General features: G+C 35.4%; 1 protein-coding gene and 1 non-coding gene across 2 annotated transcripts; both read right to left on the reverse strand.

The window, feature by feature from the left end:
• Window positions 1–16,624: 16,624 nt before the first annotated feature.
• Window positions 16,625–16,711, reverse strand: TRNAS-GGA. Its single transcript has one exon. It is a non-coding gene; the product is annotated as a tRNA-Ser (tRNA).
• Window positions 16,712–20,253: 3,542 nt separating this feature from the next.
• LOC124943591 (extensin-like) lies at window positions 20,254–21,073 on the reverse strand. Its single transcript, XM_047484077.1, has 2 exons — window positions 20,975–21,073; window positions 20,254–20,628 (listed from the first exon to the last, which is right to left on the reverse strand). Exons 1-2 carry the CDS (start codon window positions 21,071–21,073, stop codon window positions 20,254–20,256), a joined length of 474 nt encoding a protein of 157 aa, XP_047340033.1.
• Between the last annotated feature and the right edge of the window lie 4,781 nt (window positions 21,074–25,854).

Consider the following 25,854-nt stretch of genomic DNA (forward strand, 5'->3'; position numbering starts at 1 on the left):
GAAATAAAATGGCGAATGAAGGTATCTATAGGCCGCGGCCTGGAATACGAACCGACGCGAACCGTCACGTCAAGAAAGGGCGGCAATTTTCCCTCCAAAATGTGTTGACGGTAAGCCTTTAGGCAACAACCTTTTGGCGGGAGTTCTTTTGGCAGGAAGTTATTAGAGCGGTTAACATTTTAACCGATAGTTAAGAAAGCGGTGATTTAATTTAACCGGTAAGTCGTAAGTCGGTAAGCGATTTTAACCGGTTTAGAATTTGAACCGATATTTGAACTTTGCAATTTTGAACCGATTTTTGAACTTTATAATTTAGATTCAAATTTGATAATCAAAGAATACATAATAAAGATAGAACCGATATTAAGATCGGTTGAAAGTACAAATACAAGGTTAAAATTTAACCGTCCTAGAACCTAAATCATTCTAGAGATTTTGGCGTCCGCCACCTCCTCGTTGAATTCATTTGAGGGATTAACCGGTGTACCCGGTCCAAGATTTGAAATACAGGCCCGAATGACCCGGCTCAGTTGAGGAGCATAGCCGAACCGTTTCTTCGTTTCGACCATGGTCTTCAAGTTGTTGAAGATGACAGATGCCCAGTTGATGGGGGTATTGCTGACGATGTAGGTCATCATGTCAAAAGCTCTTCTAGAATAGTTTTGATTTAAAGATTGACAGATGATCGACCGGTTAACGATCTCGTGTAGGAGTTGGATGTGTGGAGCAAGATTGGCGTTAAGGCCGTGATTCTCCACTGGTGTTTCGGATCCGGAGAACAGTTCAGCGTAATCAACCACTGCCCTGCCCACCCGTGAAGGAAAGTCCGAGAACCCCTCGGTCGGAAGATTAAACATCCCGGCGAGTCCGCTCTCAGGGAGAACGATGACATTGTTTTTCACGGTGGAGACAATGGCATCGTTGATCATGTATGCATTGTTGAAAAATTCCAGTACCTCTGGAATAAATAGAGGTCCGGATTCTTCTAAGAAATGACGAAGTCCGGTTTCGTCTAGGGATTCAAAGATTAACTCCCTTGTTTCCATGTCTTCCATGTCGAGTAGAGAATCAAAATTAATGCAAAGGTAGTTTCTAAGAGTGCGATGAGACATTTTTCTAGTCTTTCTTAGAGAGATAGAGAGTTAAAAAATATTTTGTTTTGAAGTGTGTTGGAATGAAAGAGAGAGGTTTCTTAAATAGAGTTGAAATGGGAGGGAAAGTAGGAGCATTTAATGTTAATATTTCTTTTTGTCTCATTAATGCTGAGAATATTTATGTTTTCAAAACGCCTTGGGAATTGGCATTTTGACCGGTTACGGAGACCGAGTCTGAGAATTTAGTTGGGAACTAACTAAGTTTGTGTGATTACCCATGTACTTGGAATTCAAAGTTACTAGATTTTCATTAATGAAATATGAATTACATTGAACCGAAAGAAACATAGATTAAACCGAAAGAAATCATAATCGAGTAGGATAAAAATACAATCGATACATGGAGCAAAATGACCGGTTGTTGAAGAAGTGACTTTAATGGCCGGAGTTGGTGAGGTGTCTGTTCTTCTTCTTCCAAGCTCTCTCGAACCTCTCATAGAGGGAATCCACAAAATCCTTGGTCAGGACATGGGATTGGTTCAGCCATTCGCCTGGACAGAGCGGAACCCCGAGTTCGTTGAGAAGAGAGCTGAGTTGAGGAATGAAGCCGGTAAGATGGGTGTTGATCATCCAGATCAGGATGTCAAACAGCAGCCTAGACCAATTGACCGGTGTATCGGTTGTGATAGCGGTCATGATGTTGAAGATAGTGGAGTAGTAGGTGTTCGTGACGTCCTTCCCCAGGATGGCCCTACCGATGATATCATTGAGAAGCTGATATTCAGCTCTCAACGATGACCGTGCTCCGTGGTCATCGACCGGACTGTTGGATCGAGAAAATTCCAAAGATATCTCGGCTTTCTGTTCAACCGAGACATTTAGGTCAGTAAGACCTTCCTTCGGAAGGTCGAAACATCGAGCGAAATCTCGCTCGGAGAAGTCAAACACCGTTCCTCTCACCCTAGATTGGATAAGAGTATCAAAGAAAGGGGTACCACGGAAGACTCTAGCATTATGGAAGAATTCGACTACGGTCTCAGGAAAGATGACGTGTTTGTCATCTACGAAGAGCTTCAGACCGATACTTTCCAGGGACTTAATCATTTTGAATATCTCATAGTGTTGTGACCCATGTGTCGAGTCGAAGTCAACTTGAAGAATGTTTTGGAAATGAGACATTTTTGTCTTAATGAGATGACAAATTGATATTGTGGATAATTGTCTGATGTCCATCTAACTTATATATTAGTTGGGAGGTGATATAGGTGATTAGTATTATCCAGAGGATATTAGGTAATTTAGGTTATTAACCATAGGATAAAAAGACTTGCATGAATTAGGAGTTTTTACAGCCTAGGGGTGTGAGTCATAGGCCTGGACAGTGAGAGATATCATATCTTCACGTCTTTTGAGGCATGACTGTTTTGTTTTGAAAAGGTATCTTTTCAGAACAGATACGTTCAAACACAGACAATTGTTCCAATTTTGTTAGGAAGCCAAATATTCCAGAATATATTATATTCAAACCGGTTGGCATTCAGTCATTTGTCCCGATGCAGTTAATTAGTGTAGGTACTAAGTAACTGGTCGGTTTACTGTAACCGATAAGCAAAGCGGTTCTTCAATAAATACAATGGTAAATTCGATTTCCGACATTTTAGGAAGAACTGCCGGTTTTGTCTGTCCGAACCGATTTTTCCTTTTAGAAGTTATAGATTTCAAGAAATAATTTGATTTATATCGGTTAAGCCGAGTATTTTTCTGAAGAAATAGAACTTAGCTTCCTACAGAGGCTTTGTGAAGATATCGGCTACTTGTTGATCGGTTGCTACGTATTCCAGCCAGATATGCTTCTGCATGACATGTTCCCGGATGAAGTGATGCCTTATGTCAATATGCTTGGTTCTGGAGTGTAAAACCGGATTGTACGTGCTATAGCACTTGTGTTGTCACAGAAAATAGGAGACTCTTCGGTGATGATACCGAAGTCCTTTAGTTGCTGTTGAATCCATAGGAGTTGTGAACAACAGCTTCCGCTGCAAGATATTCAGCCTCTACGGTTGATATACCAACCGATGTTTGCTTTTTGCTGTGCCATGAAACAAGCCGATCACCTAAGAATTGGCATGTTCCGCTGGTACTTTTTCTGTCAACTTTACAACCTGCATAGTCTGCATCAGAATAACTTGTGAGGTTAAAAGACGAGTCCTTTGGATACCACAGACCGACTTCAGGGGTTCCCTTTAGATATTTCAGGATTCGTTTAGCGGCTGTATAGTGAGACTACTTGAGATTAGCCTGGAATCTTCCACACACTCCGACCGCAAATAAAATGTCCGGTCTACTTGCAGTTAGGTACAAGAGTGAACCGATGATTCCTCGATAGGCTGTCAGGTCTACTCCCTGACCGTCATCATCTTTATCCAATTTGATTGATGAGCTCATTGGAGTGGCGACAGATGAGCATGTGTCCATCCCAAAATTTTTAGAAGTTCCTTTGTGTATTTGAGCTGACTGATGAAAGTTCCTCATTCGAGTTGTTTAACCTGAAGACCTAAGAAGAAACTTAATTCTCCCATCATGCTCATTTCAAATTTGTTAGTCATCAGGGTTGAGAATTTATCACATAGTTTAGGATCGGTTGATCCGAAAATGATATCGTCCACATAGATTTGAATAAGTAGAATGTGTCCCTTTTTCTCAAATTTAAATAGGGTTTTATCCACTGAGCCTATGGTAAAGTCATGATGTATCAGGAATGCGGTCAATGTATCGTACCAAGATCTAGGAGCTTGTTTTAAACCGTAAAGAGCCTTATTTAAACGATATACATGATTAGGCAGGTCATCATTTTTAAAACCGGGCGGTTGTTCAACATATACTTCTTCACGTAGGTCACCATTTAAAAATGCACTTTTAACATCCATTTGGAAAACTTAAAAATTTTTTAAAGCAGCAAAGGCTAGAAAAATCCTAATGGCTTCAATTCTAGCTACAGGAGCAAATGATTCTTCAAAATCAATGCATTCTTCCTGTTTGTATACTTGTGCCACTAATCTAGCTTCGTTCCTCATAACCAAACCGTCTGCATTGAGTTTATTTCTGAATATCCATCTTGTTCTTATGACCGGTTGATCTTTCGGTCTAGGGACTAGGTACCAGACTTTATTACTCTCAAACTAGTTTAACTCTTCTTGCATTGCCAAGATCCATTCCGGATCCGACAGTGCTTCATCCACCCTTTTCGGCTCAATCTGGGATATGAAAGCGGAATTAAAATATTCCTCCAGTTTTTGTCGCCTAGTTTGGACGGGTTTTGAAGGGTCAACTATAATAAGCTCAGGAGGATGATTTGTATTCCTTTTGAGATTCGGTTCAAGAGTGTCTACCAAATCACCGTTTGTTTGATCAAGGCTAGACATATCGGTAGGCTGAGCAATGATGTCGGACCGACCGATTTCCTCAGTTTGAACCGAGGTGTCAGCTTCCTGCTGTGTGGCAGCTTGATCCGGCTGGGTTTCAACAACACCCATTTGGTCATGGACAAACCGTCTGAAAACCGGAACCTCATCTTCACTATCAGAATGGATATAATTATTTTCCAATCTGTTGTGTAGATCAATAGATTATGCAGTGTTACTTTTAACCGATTCATCGAATACAACCTGAAGAGATTCTTCCACGGTTAAAGTTCTAGTATTATATACTCTATATATGCTTTACTAACTGCTGAGTAACCTAACATGATCCCAATATCAGATTTTGCATCAAAGGCAGATAAGTAGTTTTTTCCATTTATGTGAATGTAACATTTACAACCGAAAATTTTAAGATACCGAATGTTAGGAATCCTATCAAAATACACTTCATACAGTTTTTTGTTATGAAATTTGTTGATCAAAGACCGGTTTTGTGTATAACATGCAGTATTGATAGCTTCAACCCAAAATTTCTGAGCAACACCTGAATCGACTATCATAGACCTTGCGGCTTCCTTGAGAGTTCGGTTTCTTCTCTCAGCAAGTCCGTTCTGTTGAGGAGTTTTAGCACTAGACAACTCGTGTTTAATGCCGGATTCATCAAGAAATGCATTTAGAGTACTATTTGTAAATTCGGTTCCTTTATCACTCCTAATGCTATTTATGCGTGTTGATTTTTCATTTTGTAAACGCTTAAGCAATGTAATTAAATTTGATGTGGTTTCACGTTTAGATGCCAAAAATGTGACCCATGTATATCTAGAATAATCATAAACAACTACCATAGTATAAAGCATACCACCTAGGCTGGTGACCCTAATTGGTCCAAATAAATCCATGTGAAGGAGATCTAAACATCGGTTAGACTGAATGTGTCCTTTGCTCTTAAAGATTTATTTAGTCTGTTTTCCCATTTGACATGTTGAACACACCATATCCTTATTGAATACTATATCAGGAATTCCTTCAACTAGCTTTTTACCACAAATATAGTTTAAGGTTTTGAGGTTTAGGTGGTTTAACCTTTTATGCCATAGCTAGGTTTGATCGGTTTTAGCTACCATGCAAACAAGATGCTCTACTTCATTTTTCCAATCTACCTTGTATATATTTCCTAACCTATTTCCGGTTAGTAGTGTGTTACCCTGAGAGTTTTTAACTAAACATGCATGTCTAAGAAATTCTACAGTATATCCGGCATCACACATCTGACTAATACTTAGCAGGTTAAAATGTAGATTTTCAACTAGAAGTACATTATCAATTGTTAAATTACCATGGACAATCTTACCCTTGCCCACAGTTCTACCTCTTGAGTTGTCACCAAAGACAATCATTGCACCGGTTTCTATTTTGATGTCGGTTAGAAGGTTGTTGTTTCCATTCATATGTCTGGAGCAACCGCTGTCCAGGTACCACTCAGAGTTTCCTAGCCGTTTCTTCATATCCTACAAAATATACATATTTACAATTATTTGGTACCCACATTTACTTGGGTCCACAATTGATTAGTCCCTTGGGTATCCAGACTTTGATAAGTCGGACAACTTTCCCGGTTATGGTTCTAGCTAGTTTTCCTGTACTCGATCTGACGTCTGTCTGTTTTCCTAAGAGTGCCTTATTTTGTGGTGGCCTTTGGTTTATTCTATGTGGTCGTAGAACGGTTTGCTTACCTTTTGGCCGGTTGGCTTTCCTTCTCTCAAGATGAAACCATTTTTCGGAGTCAGTTGGACTTACATATGTTATTTCTTCTTCCGGTTTTGAATCACTTTCGTCGGTTGAAGAGCTCTTGACAAATCTTACAAATGGAAGATTGTCTTTTGTGAGCTTCATCTTGTCGGAATGGTTCTGGTTGTCGGATCTGTTGTTTTTGTATCCAAGACCAAATTTGCATTTGGGATGTCTTTTGTACTTAGACAGCTGGTTCACCATTTCACTGGACCTTTTCCATGCGGCTATTCGATACCTGGTTCGTGCATCATCTTCTTCGGTTAACTCTTGAACTGACTCCTTGAGCTGTTCAGTCTCAGAGAATAGTTCAGGTGCTGCCTCGGTTTCTAAGATCTCATCAGGTTGAATACTATTGGTTTCAGGTTCGGGCCGGGTTGGTGCTATGGGTTCGGTTCCAAAGTTAAGTCGGGTTGATATTAATGTTAATAGGTTCTTGTACTCTACTACCATGTCATTTAGTGCATTAAATAACTCATCTTTAGTAAATTCTTCGCAAGAAGTATCACATACATGTTCTTCGTTTGCCATGAGACAGGTGAGTTCATCATCGCTGTCACTATGAGCCCATAAACTTCCTCCATCATCGGCTATCAGTGCTTTCTGAACTTCTCTTCCTTCACCGGTTTGTGGATAGTTGTTTCTTTGATTCTGATCATCCGGTTTCCGGTCATCCTGTCTTGGTTTTCTGCATTCCCACCTGAAATGTCCCAAACAATTGCAATTATAACATCTAACATTAGATTTATCACCGTAGTTATAGTTGTTGTTTGTCGGTTGGTTTTTCTTCATGAATCTGCCAAACTTCTGTGCAAGCATTGCCATAGCATCCTCAGTGAATTGTTCAGCGGTTCTGATCGGTGTAAGAGCAACCTGCTCTATAGATGTGACTAATGCTTTAGTAGAGGTTGAGGCTGAAACTTCATCTTCGATCCTAGATCTCATTTCAAACTCATATGCCTTCAGATCTCCGAATACATCGTGTAGCTTCATCTTTCTTAGGCAGTTTGATTCCTTCATCACCATCATCTTTATGTCCCATGCACTCGGAAGAGATCTTAAAGCTTTGATGATGGTTTCCTTGTTATCACAAACCCTTGAACCGAGTTTAAGTGCAGAAGTGGTTTGTTTCAGGTTGAAGCAACACACACACACAAGATGAATAAAGATAGGTTTTGGATAGAGTTGGTTTGGAGATTAGGAAGTCGGTTTGAGATTCAGTAAATCGGTTAAGGTGATGTGAAACTGTTAGAGCGGTATGAGTCGGTTAAAGAGTAGAACCGGTAGAAAGTAAATGACAAGACAGGTTTTTATGGATGTTCGGAGATAAAGCTCCTACGTCACCCCTTCTCCTCGAAACCGCGAAAAAGATATTCACTAAGGAATACACAAACACAATATCCAATCGAGACTTATTTGCTGCTCGATAAACACTCGTACAATTCTCACAGAAATTGTAATCTCACTTCAAATGTATACTTAAGCTTTTAATCTTAGAGAGATAAACACAACTTGTAACTTAGGTTGTTGTAATTACTATAACTGCATTTACTCCTCTTCAGCTCCTTCTTTTATAGGTGAAATGTGCCAACGGTCACATTTCTTCCTTGAATCTGATTTGTTGAGCATAGGTTCAGTGTTATAGTACTGGCGGTTTAAGCTTCCAATGCGTAGGTCAAACCGGCTAGGTTTGTCTTTTACTTAATATAGCAACTGTCAGTTGGACAGTTGCCTGCCCCTGGAAGGTTGCGCCTCTGACTTATTCCAGAATGGAAAGATCTCTTTAGGCAGTCTTCTGCAACCTGTAGAGTATCATCAGACTTGTATAGATATGGCAATGTTACAGTCTATTCCTTTGGTATCATCTTCCGCAGATACTCAAAGTATCCGGTTGCACCAGTCGGTTTTCGGTTGAGTACTGCATTTCGGTTTGGAATGTTAACCGGTTGTTTGTAACTTCATGTTAACCGGATAGCTTCCGGTTTTGGATACATCTTCTGCTTCTTCTCTTAACCGGTCTTGACTTCTTGATCGGTTGGATTCTTGACCGGTCAGATTTTTGACCGATCCTGGTTCTTGACCGTTCCTGCACAGGAGTTTGTTTTTGTTAAGTTCTTATTTTAACCTGTCTAATTTATCTAACCTTAAGCTACAGCCTCTTGAACTCTCTTCCCCCCTTTTAACATTATCATCGGCAATAAATGCTTTCTCTTTCTCAACGACAACTTCAACGTCTTTCATTGCTTGAATCGTTTTGCAAAAGAGTCAGCTTGTTCCATACGTTCAACATCGTCTCTATTCATAGACTTGGTTATCTCAACCATTTGACCTTGAACAAGATTCATTCCATTTATAATTTCTTGATGAAGCGTCAAGTTAAAGTTCCTTTCTTCCTCAAACTTATCTGACTGTCTTTTGAAGAAGTTCTTTTCAAATTTGGAGTAGGCAGAGTTGACCATGTGGACTTCGTAAGTATTTCTCTTCATTGTCTTCTTCAATTCTTTGAGTTGCAAGAAAAAAGGAAAATTCTTTCTTGTTAGAGTTATGTCCCTTCTCGAGAATTGACATTCTGGACTGCATGTCCATCATATTCTTTTGAAGAGAATGCATCATCTCCGTCATAGAGTATAAGAGCTTTCCACTTCCATGAGAGGTTTCTTCAACAAATAAAACCTTTGGAGGGCTGGCTGGAGTAGTTCGAATGGGACTAACATGAGTATGAGCCTACATAGAACGCTCTGGTTCATCTACCTCAGAAGCATCCCTAGACTTCTCTTGATCTCTGAGAATGTTTTTACAAACCTTAAGAATCTGTTCTGAAGGTCCTTCGGAATGAAGGGGTAGCTCAACAACATTATCAATAATGTCCACCAAGGTCCTAGAACGAGGGGATCGAGGAATTGGTGAGCAGGAAATGAAGCATTGTGATAATTGTAAATCTTTTGACGAATAGTCATTGTTAGCTTGTTCCCCCTAAGCTGAAGGAGTCTTATCAGATTCGTTTTCTTTTGAGAGTTCCCCCTCAGTTTGTGCTTCAATAGGTTGATCAACCTTTGTCTCTTTTATTGGGGATTGCTCTGCCTCTAGAACAAGGGTTTCTAGCATATCTGATTCCTGTTGACGATCTAGTGATTGAATAGTTTCATAAATGTTCTCTTCTTCTTCCATGATTGGATCAGGTTGAATAGGATCCTGAGTCTGATCGATAGAAGGCTGGGCCAGCAAACGTTTCTCTTCAACAGACAAATTTCCCAATTCAATTAGATGAATAGCAACTTGCTCTTCTTCTTGTGATATCACGTTACCATCTTCAGAGAATTCCATTGGCTTGTCATCACTCGATGGATTGTAGAACAAATTTAACCTTGAAGCCCCGACGTTATGGACAAATCTGAGAACAATTGAGCTATAGCTTTTCATGATTTGATCAAGTCTCTTAAAGGCACTTTCTTCTGCAGCAACATTTCTTTCCATCAGATTGAAATTTACTTTTCTTGCTTCAAGTAGAGGAAAGAGAGCACGACCTCTGATGTTCGTTTCCACCAGATCTTTCCTCTTGAGAGCTTCATAGACCTTAGAGGTTTTAGCCCACTTCAAGACTCGTTTCTCCACATTAACCAGCTTCATCCATTTTTCGTTGACACCTTTTCCTTTAATAACTTGATCATACCTATTGGCCACTCTGTTCATCACCCATGTGTCGAAGATATTAATTTTCGCAGTTGCTTTTGTATTAGTTTGATCCATCATTATATTGACAATGTAGCTGGCTTCTGAAACTTCCTCATTAGAATTGGTGACAATAGCTTTACCTTTTCCAATAACCTCAACCGGTTTAGGAATTGGTCTTGGTTCTCTGATGGTTATGCCAACAGAGCTCCTGGTGGCTTTCATAATTTCGTGCGGTGTAAGAGGCTTGGAAAAAAGCCCTGTTGAAACCTTAGACATGACTCCTTTTCTCATGACAACGGATGTTTCTTAAGCAGTCTTGGACATAGGCGACTCGACACTTGGAAGAATGTGAGCCTGTTCAAATATTACTACAGTAATAGGAGTAGAAACAACACCCTGCTCTGTTTCAGAAATACCAGTAGCTACAGCGACAATAGGTTCTTTTGGAAGGAAATGAGATTTAGTCATGTCAATATATTCAATGTTTGGACCAACTAGCTCAACAGTTGGCCCGTTAGCTTGCTCCAACATAGGATCAACAACAAAAACATCTTGTTCCAGTACAGGAACACTATAGATATGCACTTCGGCTAGAGAAGGAGTGGGAAATTACCTTAGACGATGCCTTGGATAACTTAGACGCCCTAGGCGCCTTTAACTGATCGCCTTTTGTGATTGATGACTTTGCCGACTTTTTCAACTGGCTGGCGGATGGAGAAAGCGAACACATAGGGATGGCTGCAAATGAAGGAGGACCTTGCTTTGCTTTGAAGTCAACCACTCCAGAATCTTTCTTAGAAGATCTCTTTTGGCTGTTGGAACTAGCATCCGATTCATTAATAGTTCTCGCTCTTTTAGCCCCCGTAGAAAGATTAGAGGCAGTTGGTTGCTTGGACCGAGCGACAGATTTTCCACCTGTCTGTTGGCTAGACGCGCCAGAGAACGACTCTTTTGAGTTCTTCAGTCTTGAGAGAGTGTTGGCAACAATAAAAATGTTGAAAACACGACTAGAGTGAATAACCTCACCCTCTCCTGTAGGAACCCCCAAATGTTCCCGAAACCGGCTGAGTTGGGCAGCAAATCCCACACTTTCCTTGTTCTTAAACTCAATCGACCCACAAAGATTAGAAAAGAGCATAGAAGCCTAGTTGACTTGAATTCCCTTTAAGATAGTTGTCATATAATCGAAGCGATCTTGACTATATAGATGAAAAGAACATGCTTTTCCTTGAAGAGCTTTCGCTATAATGTCGTTCAACAGAATAAAATGCGGCTTGAGAACCTTCTAACTCTCATTCAGCCTTATTTCCGAACCGTCGATCGAGAAAGCAGCCTTCATCTCCATGATGGTTTCCGCTGGAAGATGAAAATTAAAAGTGTGGCCCTCTGATGGAAGTTCAAAGAACTCCGTATAAGCCGCTTCATCAAAATAAATAACCGTCTCGTTCACAGTCACAAAAATGGAATCACCAACCATGGTCGCCGACTTGAAAAACTCCCGAACTTCCTTCTTGTGGAAAATAAAAGGACCGTCGAGATATTTTCCGAGGCCGGAATACTCCAAGGATCGGAACATATCAACCACTTCCTGTTGATCGAAATAATACACCGAGGCGAAATCCACCTGCAGAGTGCAGTGATCAAGGGTAATCTTTTTGTTAGACATTAGAGAAAGAATGGAGAAGATGAACAAGAGTCTTAAGTGAGAAGTTAGAGAAAGCTAGGGTTCTTAAAAGATTTTGTGAGCGTAAAACTTTCAATCGCATGCAATATGTCCTTAAATAGACTTCGAAAGGTCGCATGGCTTCAACCGTCACTTTGCTCAAAAGTAGGTCCCACTATTTAATGTTAGTCGTCTTTTCCTAAAGATAGTCATCATTAATTTAGGGTGTATCGGTCATTCTCTTTTAACTTGAAAGACACCTGTCTTCATGTTATTTGAAAGTGACTATTTTAATGTTTAAGCAGGAAAAATAGATGACACCGCATAGAAGACAACTGTCCTTGATTAGTTTTTGAAAATGAAGCATCTAATAGCACACGTAGTTAAACGTTTTCCTTACTTCTACACTCTATGTGGATTAAGCATTTATTATACGCATGAGTCTATTAGACGCAGACGTCTAATTACTTGTCTTATAGATGTCTAAACGTCTATTAGACGTCGACGTCTAATTACGCATGAACAACACGTATTAGAAGTGTGTTTGGTTAGACGTGAGCATCCAATTGCTCTTGTCTTATAAACGTCTAAACGTCTATTAAACGTCAACGTCTAACCACGCAGGTTATCAACCAAGATAATTTAACTTATAAACAAGAGTGTGTAAATAAGAATACGTCTAAGTACTTGTTTTTTCTTTTAGGCATCCTCGTCTAATAGACCGATTAAGGCTTTAGTCTGCGTGCATCTTTATTTATACAGTAAATTTCCCTCTCAATTTATGCATGTACAAAAAAGAATAAATGAATGTTTTGAGGTCCTTAAGACCAAAAATATTTTTAAGGCAGAAAACACTTAGTCATTAGGAGTGGCGAGTGCCACTTTTGATCTTTTAGAGCATGTCCTCAAAAGAGTATACTCCAATCTTCCTTTCTGCAGCTTTCCTGTATCATCTACATAAAGAAATATTTATAATTTTGGTACCCACATTCACTTGGGTCCTCGATCAATCAGTCCCTTGGGTATCCATATTTGAGTTATCTTATGGATTTCCTATTTTGTGTTGTAATTAATGCGTATGATTTGGAATCAAGAGACGTCTTCCTTCTAGCCACTGATCCCTTAGCTTTAGAGGATGATTTTCTTGTAAAACTCCTTGACTTCTTGTCAAGTTTTAGATTTCCAGACTTGTTGGCTGCTTCTAACTTAATTTTCAGCCAGCTAACAGTTGGCGGAACATAATTTATTTCATCCTTCAAAGTTAACTCCTCATGAATTGGATCAGTTTCAGTATCAGTTAAACTCCCTTTGACAAAACTTATTGTCTTAAGCTTGTCAGTTGCTGAGTTTAACTTCTTACAGGACTGGTTTGGGTCATTGCTATCAAATCCTAAACCTGATTTGGATCCAGCATGTTTCAACAGATTGATCTGATATTTGACATCTTCTCCAGACCTTGTCCAAGCACTAACAATATAGTTTAACCGTTTATTTTCAGAAGATAGAGTTTGTATCTGTTCTTTGAGCATCTCATTCTTAGATGAGATCTCGACCTTGACATTTTCAAGAACGTTTGATTCTAGAGTTTGGGATAAAATAGGTTGAGACACTTCAGAGATAGATTTTATTTCATTCTGACACTCTGATAGCTTTCTGTACTCTATGACCATGTCATTTAGTGCAGTTACCAGTTTTTCCCTTGAAAATTTTTCAGTAGAGAAGTCAAATACCTCTGACTCCTGAGCTTCTTCTTCTTCCTCTCTTGCCATGAAACAAGTAACCTCGTCATCATCACTATCGTTGGATGATGAGTCAGAATCACTAGAATCACTATAGTTCCATTTGTTCTTCCCGTCGCCTGCCAAAAGAGCCTTCAACTCCTTTTCGTCATCCTTCTTCTTCTCATCACGCTTCGGCTTCTGACATTCTGATTTATAATGACCTAAAATACCACAGTTAAAACACTTAACATTAGCTTTAGATTTCTTATCATCATTGGTATTTGAGGAGCTTGAGTTATAATTTCTCTTCTTCAGGAATTTACCAAACTTCTTCACAAAGAGAGACATAACATTGTTGTTAAGCTGTTGGGCAGCTGTCTTCACATCAGGGGCAACTGGTGGCTCTTCTGCAGTTACCAGGTTTTTGGTAATGATGATGGATGAGGGGTGATCTTCTTCAATCCTTGAGTTCAACTCGAACTCATAGGCCTTGAGATTAACAAACAGGTCGAAGAGCCCGATCTTGTTGAGGTCTTTGGACTTCCTCATTGCCATGATCTTTATGTCCCACTCCCTTGGTAAAGCTCGCATGACCTTGATATCAATCTCCCTATTGCTGCAGGTCTTGCCAAGAATGGATAGAGTGAAGATAAACTTGTTGAACCTTGCGTCAAATTCAGTCATTGTTTCTCTAGGACGCATTTTGAAACTATTGAACTGTTGAGTGGAAACCATAATTTTGTTCTCTTTGGTCTTCTCATTACCCTCACACAGTTGAGTGAGTCTGTCCAAGATCTCCTTGGCAGTTTCACACTCGATGATATAGTTGAACATGCTGACGTCATGAGATTTGTACAGAATGTCCAATACCATGTTGTTGAGGTTATTCCTCCTCTTATCTTCGCTAGTCCATTCTGATTTTTTCTTTTCGATTTTATGGGACCATCTGTGATAACACTCCACATGTCATCATAAAGAGAGGAAAGATGAGCACAAACTCTTTTCTTCCACACAATATAGTTTTCTTTTGAAAAGTAGGGATTGCGGTGGCACTAGAATCTTTGGATATGGTCGACATTCTTGGTGATAGCTTGAGAATAGAAACAGGGCTCTGATACCACTTGTTATGATCGGTGTAATCAATAAAGACTAGGGTCTGGCTATTGATGACAACTTCTGAAAAACGGTTTGATAGAAATCCTGTTAAGGATTAGTATCAGTTTCTATTTCGTCACAAACCCTTGCAAACAATTGAAGTGATTCAAGTGCGGAACTGTTTGCTCAGGTTTGAAGCTACGAACCAATGAGAGAAGGAAAGATAGAATGTAAAGAACACAACAAGTTGTTTATGGATGTTCGGAGAAAACTCTCCTACGTCACCCCTTCTTCCAACCACCGGAAGGATTTCACCATATTTTTTTGAATCAAATACAGTTTACTAGCTAGCTAACTGTTGAACACAACAGACTCTGTTAAACTTACAATATAATTAAGAGTATTTCTTAGTTAGACAGATTTTGATTCTCTCTTTAACATGAAGATGTACAAATCAGTGAGCAAGTAAGCAAGCAATCAGTAATTCTTGAGATAGAGAGAGAGAGCTAGAACGTCGGTTGTCCTTTAGCATCTTTATATAGTAGAAAGACACCAACGGTCAAATCTTTTGGATGGACACGTGGCAAGAATCCATTGGAAAGCCTCCATAGTACAAGAGTACAGTAGGCTCTATGCACATTGATCGTGGCCGTAACAAACTGGTAGTGCACCGGAATTTTTTCTGGAACTGTCCTTTACTGAACAAGTAGTGGGAGGAATATTTGCGTATGTGGCGTTCATTCATTGGATACAAATAGTTGGCGTACTGGACTGCACATATGAGTGGAGTAGGAGTAGCATACAACTAGTTAATCGTGGGTAGACGTATGCTACCTTCAAACGACTGTTGAAGCGAGGCATTAGACGTGCTCCCTTAGACTGCCAAGTTTAAGGGAGTTAGACGCCAACGTCTAATAGAGAGATCCATTAGACCACCAAGTCTAATGGAGTTAGATTGCACGTCTAACTACGTATCTCTTAGACTCCACGTCTAAATGCGCATTTGTCCTTCCCTTTTTACATTTGGATCAACAAACCCTTCACTAGTTAGGAGAGAAAGTCAAAATTGAGGAAGATGATGATCCATAGAATGGAAATTAAAATTGTTGAGTCTATCGGAAACGATATAGAGTCCTCCGAATATGATGAACAGTTGAGGGACTGGAGGAGACGATGAGAAATAAAACAAAATAGTTTTTTCCTAGAACAACTTTAATACCAACGATGATTCTTAACAACAAAGCAACTGACAAAAATTTTAAGATAAAGTTTATAGCCTATGTTGTCAACTTTCTCTATACCTCACAAAACCAACAATGCAGATATACACTTACATTCTCAAAACTTATATTCCAAAGTATCATTATATTATGTACATGTCTCTTACTTATTTTTTGTACATGTAGGTTTAAAATTCTGAAATCTTTATTTAATTTCAATAATATCCAAAACTTCAATTGGTGTCAATTCACAATGAAATGCTTAGTTGAAGCCTTCCAGTAGTGGAAGAAGAATGAAAATCGTCATTTCTTTGGATTGTAAACATTTCTCATTATAAGTAATTTTTGTCAGGACTTTAATTCAGTGGTTTATTCAAATGTCAATGTAAATTTTCTAACATATTGTTTATTATTTCAGTTGTTCTACATGGATAGGATTGCTGACCCTGAACTCCAAGTTCCTCACAAACGTTCCTCCTCGCCCACAACCGACCGGAAGGACCTTTCCCTCTAGGAGTAAGAAAATCATGATCAGGATAGCGGACCAAAAGCTATGGGACTTGGACTTGGGTGTGGGTCGTTTGTCGAAATGAAATTGCCTTACTTTTTCATTTTATTTATCGTTAATGGTGGACAAGGCCCGGGAACAAATTAATTTACCATTGTTTTGGAAATTCCATTTTCTCTACGAAAAAGACCATTTTTAAAAAGGAAAGAGATGGTCCAATTTTTAAATTTATGATCCATTCATTAAATATTTCCTTGTTTAGAAGAAAAATTCTCACATTCCAATTATGTAGTAGATATACTACTACCCTTTTTAGTTCCGGCATTTTCCGTGCCACATCAATTAGAAATAGAGAATCTATATTAAAGAAAGGTCAAACTCTTGCAATAAGTATGGCTATTTGAGCCATTACAGTTAGTAATATCTGTACATTAAGGAAAGGTACGGAAAGAGAGGGATTCGAACCCTCGGTAAACAAAAGCCTACATAGCAGTTCCAATGCTACGCCTTGAACCACTCGGCCATCTCTCCTACATAATGATTATGACCCAAAAGATCAGAATAGCAGATAAAGTCATGATTCAATGGGTCAGGTCCACTTACTTTTTTTTCTTTTGTTGACTAACATAATAGAAAGTGGAGATATTTGTCGGTTCAAAAGACGACTTATCACTATTCATGATAATTCAAATTTTATGACAAAATTCTCAATTTTATAACTACTATAACTCATTATATAACTTATAATACAATTGTTTTTTTACAACGATTAACAATCTCTTTATTCTCCCTTATGAGGATAATGTATTAGCTAGAATGTTAGACCATAAAGAAGCTATTATATCCCATTTAAGCTGGGCCAATCTCTTTTTGGGATTCAATACATTGGGGCTTTATATTCATAATGATGTCATGCTTGCTTTTGGTATTGAACATCATGAAACTTTTTTTCATTAGAATAGAAATTCGGCCCATTTCAACGAGATAAGCTAGACATATTCTATCATAACTTCTTCCTGCCAAGGGCAATTTCCAATATTGTCATGTTAGAATGACAATAATTTAATAAGTAGGATTCAGATAGAAATAAATCGAGGAGGTTTCAGATATGGAAGGGATGTTGGACGACTTCCACTTCCAAGCACCCACTTGGATGAGCCTAAGACGGTGGAAGATAATGTAAGAGATCGGGTGGAAGATGAGGTGGAAGATAATCTAGAAGATGATGTGGAAGATCAGGTAGGAGATTGTCTGACATATTAGGTGGAAGATTATGTGGTAAACAATATGGAGGGGCTCAGATTGGAGAGGATGAGCCTTAGGTATTAACCTCCTCTAACGTCAAAAATGCATGACACACTATTGCTAGATCAACATAGAACATAGCTAGATTTGCACGACAAGGCTAGATCTGCACAAATTATAGCAAAAGAAACATAAGTTTTGGCAGATGTAGTAGCATCATCACAACAATAAAAACTCAACATATTTGTCCTATTTGATTCCTCTATCCATGTTTTGTACGAGGCTATGGACATAAATTAATTTCTCAGTGATTCCATTCACAATTACTTCACAAAGACACCCTTTGTAGAAGAACACAATTATTTCAATGTTCGAGTTAAAACACCACCCGAAGTGGTGGTGGAGGATGCAAATGTTACAGATCATCAACCTACATATATTCGAGTTGAAACACCACTCGAAAGGGTGGTAGAGGATGCAAATGTTGCATATCATCAACCCGCATATGTTCGAGTTAAAACACCACCCGAAGTGGTGGTGGAGGATACGACTATTGTAGATCATCAACCCGTAGATGTTCGAGTTAAACACCACCCGAAATTGTGGTGGAGGATGCGACTGTTGTAGATCATCAACCCGCAGATGTTCGAGTTGAAAAACCACATAAAGTGGTGAAATCTAAGAGAAATCTTATACTTGAATCATCCAAAAGTGGTGTAGCAGATTAAGAAGAGGAAGAGGAAGTTAGTGATTAACAATTGACCAGCGGTTTAAGTTGAAATACCACCACTGACGGATGTAAAAGTAGAACCTGAACTCGTAGAGGTTGCAAAGGTACCCCACTCCCGCGTAGAACACAACCTAAGAGGATTAAAACATGTGGGACTTTTCTTTACTCTCCTTACATGGCAATAGTTAAAAGAATTTATCCAATGTTTTCAATCTTTCCAGAATTTCTGAATTTAATCAACAACTTTCGGACTTAATTTTTGCAGATTCTAACTCAAGGTAATATCTTTAAAACTTTTCATAGTCATTATAATGTTTTCTTAACTCGTATAAGGATGTGTTTTCTTCATTTGTCTTTACAGATACGAGAGCGACTGAGTCACGCTGAAAAGAGGAGAGTTGCTTTCACTGAAAAGTGATCCTATTTGGACTCTAGAATAATTGATACCCAAAGCTAATTGATCAATTACAACACAAAATAAAATCCCATCAACATCTAGAAAATTTGCTTCTCTTATTATACATTTGTAAGCTATTTGTTTATATGATTATTATATATATTTTTTATAATATGATGTTCATTTATAGAGTACTCATCATTATGGTGGTGAATTTTTTGGAAATATAATTAAAAGATAAATGAATATATATCACTTATCATCTGAAGATTTAAAGAAGGTTGACTTTGTAAGTAACCTCTCCAATATTTTAGAACATTCTCAATTTTCGACTACTTAAATAAAATGGTCATGTTTTTCATATTATGTTCCCTATTTTAGAACATTCTCATTATTATTTGTACTACATCAACAAAAAAACAAATCAAAATAGTTGACAAATTACCATTGCCATAAGGTTTACCATAGGAGGAAAAATATCATACATCTAAGGCATTTGTAATAAACTGAATTTATCTATCTAAAAGTGTTTATATTTCATATTTATTTTCATATTTTTTTTGTCTTGGTAAAATAGAAAAATACTTTTGTTGAATTCATGAAGACCGCTGACTCGGGAATCGCTGCTTTAATAGATGACTTCGCATTCAATATTATGAAATTTTCTTGGTAAGATTGTGATAATAAAACAAATTGTGGAATATACTAAATGTGGCCAACAGAGTCATTTACAGGAGAAAAAATATCACCGCTTCTGGAGATTAACAATAAGGAAACTATAAGTAATATACTTTTAAGATTGTTTGAGAATTATCTGTACTAACCTGCTGAAACTTGTGTTTTTGAAGTTCAAAATAGTACTTGAGTCGATGAGGATAAAATATGGTTCGTCGCTCCTGAAATTAAAAGTGAACAATGTTAAGAGCCAAATTCCTGAAAAATTAAAGAGAGTTGCTACATTGTTAGAAAAAAATTTAAATGAATTGTAAAATAAAACCATTTGCAATATTGTAAAATTGTTTGGTTGCTACATTATATATGAAATGAATTGTAAATTAATACCATTTGTTTATATTAAAAATTACTTAGAATGGTTGGTTGGTTATATGATTTGTTTTTGGTAATATTGGTCTATTTCGGTACAAAATGGTCATGTTTTGGAATATTGGTAACATTGGTAATATTGGTCTGAAAAATATTTCAGAACATTTGAGAAAAAATAGTCTCGAACATTATCATGTTCGGGAATATTTTTCCAGGATATGGACATGTTCGGGAATATTTTTCCAGAACATTGACATGTTCGTGAAGAAATAGTATACGGAATTATACTTTCTTATATTCTGATTTGTAATTTCTTTTAAATTAAAATATTAACGTTGAATGTTTTCCCACAAGTATTATCTTCGGGATATGTTTAAGAGGACAAAAGTGATGTGAAAGAATATCGAGTAGAGACTGGATCATTCCATTGTTGTTGTTGTGTTGAATCATGCACTATTGTTGTTGTTGTTGTTGTTATATTTCCCTAATACAAAAAACAATGGAATTTGCATTTAATTTTAGATTTTATAACAATTTACAAATATCCAAATAAAATAACATCTCAGAAACTAACCTTATTTCGACCCTTTTTGTTCACAACTCTTTCGATTACAAATTGTTTACGTTTGGTTGGCGGTCGACCTCTAGCCCTTACTCTCAGGGAGATTGGATCAATTTTGTTGGTGAATAAAGTGTTGGTGTAGAATGTGTATGTGAAGAAGGTGTTGGTGTAGAAGGTATATGAGCAGAAGGTGTTAGTATAGAAGGTGTATGCGTAGAAGATGTTGGTGCATAAGGTGTATGTGCAGAAGGTGTTGGTGCATAAGGTGTATGTGTAGAAGGTGTTGGTGCATAAGGTGTATGTGAAGAAGGTGTTGGTGTAGAAGGTATATGAGCAAAAGGTTTTAGTATAGAAGGTGTATGCATAGAAGGTGTTGGTGCATAAGGTGTATGTGCATAAGGTGTTGGTGCATAAGGTGTATGTGTAGAAGGTGTTGGTTTAGAAGCGGATGTTGTCGAATTTGCAATAAACTTTAATTCACTTCTTTCACCACATCAACCAAAAAAGATGTATTATGATCAGATTGTGCTGCGATCAGATTGTGCTGCAATCTGTTGGAGCTCTTGCATCATTGAAGTAAGATAGTTATACTGATTTCTTTTAATGTCACCCATATCAGAATCTTAAATGTTATTGATACTTTGATAACCTTTTTTCAAATTTTTGCGCCAACGGTCCATGATATAATCAGCCGGAACCATATTCACCTTCATTCTTCTCAAAATCGTTAAAATATGTCTACACGAGAGTCCTCTGAACTCAAATTGTTGACATTGACAGTTTTACAAAATATGTCTCCGTTTGGATGAAGTTTACCTTTACAAAATATCTCTCCAATGTTCTCTGTATGGTCTCCGCCACTCCAAATGTAGTTGTTGTCCCATCGTATTCAAGTATGGAGGTGTTGTAGAACATCAATCCTTTCACCTCATTTTGGAACAACTTAAAAATATCTTTAGTATATACACTCTGAAATTTCTTTTCCAATGACTACCCACTCACAATTGGAATAGTCAAATTATAAGAATAAAAGTCCAAAATTTTTCCTTCTCTATGTTCCTCATAAGGGCCATATCATATTGCTCTACAAATTGTTTTAGGGAGATTTTAGAATGAACAAAGTAATAAAAAAAAGCATTCATAGATTCACTTCTTTGAGATGTTGACATGTCTGCCTAGAAGTGACATTTAACATACATTTAAATTCATTTTGCACGTTCAACATGCAAAGAGTTCATCCAATAATTGTATTACAACTGAAACTCATCTATCATTTTCAGCCAACTATTTTCACACTACTCAATTGTGATTGAGTTATAAATAATTTTCTTGGATGTCTTTTTTATACTTTTATAATGAGCATGTGTAGAGAATTTGGCAGGGACTTTCTTCATTATATGCCAAAGACAAAAGCAATGATGTGTGTTCGGAAATCACTTTTTAATTGCAATGGTCATTGATCGATATTGGTTAGTGATTATTACCTTTGGAGCACGTCCATTCATACATGTCAACCATTCTTTGAAAAGTGAGATAAATGATTCTGAATTGTCACTAGACATTAATCTTCATCCTAACAAAATTAATTGTCCATGATGATTAACACCAATTAAAGGGGCAAATGGTATATCATAGCAGTTTGTCAAATATGTTGGGTCAAATGTAATGACATCCGAGAAGTACTTGTATGCAGCCATGCATCTTCCATCAGCCCAAAAGACATTCTTTATCCAACTTTCCTCGTCCACATCATATACATAAAAAAATTTAAACATCTTTTTTACATTCGGTAAAACTAACATAGCGCTTCGGCATCACCATTTCTTGACCGCAAGCACCTAGCTTGTGAAATATATTTTCTACAGCTTCTCTCATCAAAAGTCATATTATCATATCCACCTGCTTCAGCTACAAGTGATTGATATGTTTTTATCAAAGTAATTTCAGCTTTGTCGTTTAAATTCAATATTCTCTTCGTGCTTGGATCTAGAACCTTGTGAAATCTAAGATGTCTCGACTTTCCAGGACTCAAGATATGGTTATGATCATGGAAGACACTAGTTATCTCAATAAGACCTTCATTCTAAAATACAACATTTATCTTAGCCTTAGAGTTCGTCTTGGTGGAAGGTCTACATTGTAAAATGTTTTCCCCTTTGTAGAACATGCACCACTTTTGGCACAAGAGATAGAGAACTACTCTTATTTGTCATCTCGACCGTTCCTTTCTCCTATCTTAGAAATACTAAAACCCTTTGATTGGGAATATGCGCTATAAAATTTGTGAAGCTCCTTTTTGGAAAGAAAAGTCATTTCATCGTTGGGGATTTGAACATCGTGTATTTCATCTTTGAGATCCATGAAGCTAATGAATAAGAGAGAAACTATATTAAGAAAAAGAATAATGTTCTAGAAAAATATTCCTGAATATGGTCATGTTCGGGAAAATTATTCACAAACATGATCGTGTTCTGGAATATTTTTCTCGAACATGGACGTGTTCGGGAAGAAATGGTCCATAACATGGATATGTTCTACACCAATTTGTCCTCAACATGGCCATGTTCTAGATCATTTCTTCCCGAATATGTCCATATTCTAAACCATTTCGTACTCAACATGGACATGTTCTGGGAGCATTTCATCCTGTTAGGATCGGGTACAACAATAACAAGGGGTTGAAAATTGTTGGACTCAATTAGACACTTTCAATTCAATTTTATCATGTTAGGAATGAAAATATGTTTCTATTCTTTTCAAATCTTCGCAAGCTCTTGAACGAATTCAATGACAGAAATACTTGCTCAATTTGAAGTGGTAGATACAAGATGGAAGATGCAGAAAAGAAATAACACAAAAAATTTTATGATTTATAAAAGATTTTAATTTTTACCATTTTAATTTTGAATTGTTGTTCCTTTTATATGATTAAAATGTGAGTAAATATATTCTAATTAATTTTACATTTATATATTTATATATTCATATATATATATATATATATATATATATATATATATATATATATATATATATATATATATATATATATATATATATAAAGGTTAAACATGCAATTTTGAATAACAATTCATTAATATAATTTTCAAAAACAAATAATTATATTTATTTATTTCTATATGTATTGAAAATTTTATCGGAAGACAATATTAAAAGTAAACTGATTTGTGAGAATAATTTAATATTTTCTTCAATGGTTTTGATTATAAATAAACAAATAAAAAAATTATTTTGATAATTTACATTTAATAATTTGTGTGATTGAATAATTTTTCCTTTAATACACTTTGCATAGGATAAGTTTTCTTGCAAAATTAATCTAACAAAAATTAAAATTGTTGGAATTTGTATTTATTAAAATAAACTAGCTCTAGAAGTTAGATAATCTATTACTATGTTTAGGATAAAACAAAAGTTGAATCACAAAAATATGTATCATTTTTCTTGACAATAACTAATTCTAAAATTCATTTCACATGTGTTTTAATTTAGATTCAAATGATAATATATAATATATATATATATATATATATATATATATATATATATATATATATATATATATATATATATATATATATATTAACTTGTGTTTGTGCGAGAAATTAAACTATTAGGAAATAAATATGGAAGAAAAAATTAATGAAAGATTATTGTCAATTCTAATTTTAATTATAGTAGTCAATTTTGATTTAACTTTACAAATTTAACGATTTAATAATTTTTAATTAACTTAACTATTCCAATATTAGTTAAATTTTTAACAAGTAAAACATAGATTTTAAATTTATAATTGTTAGATTTTACAATCTTAGTAATTTCTAAATTATTTTAACTTTACTTCACGGTTTTATTGATTTTAGAAAATAAAGTTATATTAAAAAAATAAATTACTTATTCAAATAAATAAAATAATATAATTAATTTTTGTAAAACATTACTTATTAATTTAATTTATTTATTATTAGTCATTAAATTTCTTTTATATTTTATATAGTAATATATAGTGAATAAATTTTAATATAAAATATTACCGTTTTAAGAAACCCTAGATCTTATAAACTTATAAATATGAAACTATTTTATTTAATTATTGGTTTTAATTTCTTGTTTATAATAAATTAAAATATATTTATTTTATTTTATTGATAAAAGATTTTAATTTTTACCATTTTAATTTTGAATTGTTGTTCCTTTTAGATAATTAAAATGTGAATAAATTATATTCTTATTAATTTTACATTTATATATTTATATAAATATATGTATTTATTATAAGGTTAAACATACAATTTTGAATAACAATTCATTAATATAAATTTTAAAAACAAATAATTATATTTATTTATTTATGTATGTATTGAAATTTTTATGGGAAGACAATATAGAAAATATATTGATTTGTGAGAATAAAATAATATTTTCTTCAATGGTTTTGATTATTAATAAATAAATAAAATAATTAGTTTGATAATTTGAATTTAATAATTTGTGTGATTGAATAATCCTTTAATACACTTTGCATAGGATAAGTTGGAAGTTTTCTTGCAAAATAAAACTAACAAAAATTAAAATGGTTGAAATTTGTATTTATTGAAATAAACTAGCTCTAGAAGATAGATAATATATTATTATTTTTAGAATAAAAATAAAAGTTGAATTACAACTTGTCAATAACTAATTCTAAAATTCATTTTTCTTGTGTTTTAATTTTGATTCAGTTGATAATATTTATATTAATAATAATTATTGATAGATTATATATTTTAAAGAAAAATTAAGAATAATAATTTTACTAATTAAATTAAATATTCAGTTTACTTTATTTTTTTACTAAATAGATAAGATTTTAAAAGTGTTATTTTTAATGAGACCTTAATTAATTTTATTATGAAACATTTATTTTTTATGTAATTGATGTGATAATTGTGTTATAATTTTATCCTAAATTATAAAAATATTATAATCACAAAACAAGTAAGGAAAAAAATATTTCATTTATATAGAATTAATTTTTGTTACTTTCTCAAATACAATCAATTATAATATCAAATGGTGAAATTATTTCTTTAAAGTTTATGAATTGAGGGTGGGCATGGTACCCAACAAACACATTTGAATGTGTTACAAGTTCCTCCTAATGTATGACCTTCACTAATACATTTATTATTGCATTGTTTAATTGCAAAGTAACAAATTCCTTTGAAAGTACCGCTACCAACTTCACATATTGACATCACTTGACCGTTCTCTACAAACATAGGTTAGAAAAATTAATTTAGTTATTCACTATATTGTCGTATTTAACTAAATTCTAATAAAAATATATTGAATAAACTTACGAGAAATTAGAAGAGCTAACACCAAAACAAAATTTAAGAGCAATTTATCCATAATAATATACAATGATGATATGTTTTACTTGGTGAGTTGTTCATGAAATAAAAAATTATATTTATAGTAACTTGAAAATGAAAAACATGAAAAACATGGTACATCATGTAATTGTATTTATGAACAAGATTTTTTTGATAATAATACTATAATATAGTAATTAAACGTTTTAATACTTTTCAATACACATCTCTTATCTTTAAATGGAAAACAAATATGTTTTATAAGATATATTGTATAGTAATCAATTAGTTTTAAGAAGATATATATTAAAATTTGAA

The sequence above is a fragment of the Impatiens glandulifera genome, chromosome 6, assembly GCF_907164915.1.
Source record: "Impatiens glandulifera chromosome 6, dImpGla2.1, whole genome shotgun sequence".
NCBI lineage: Eukaryota > Viridiplantae > Streptophyta > Magnoliopsida > Ericales > Balsaminaceae > Impatiens > Impatiens glandulifera.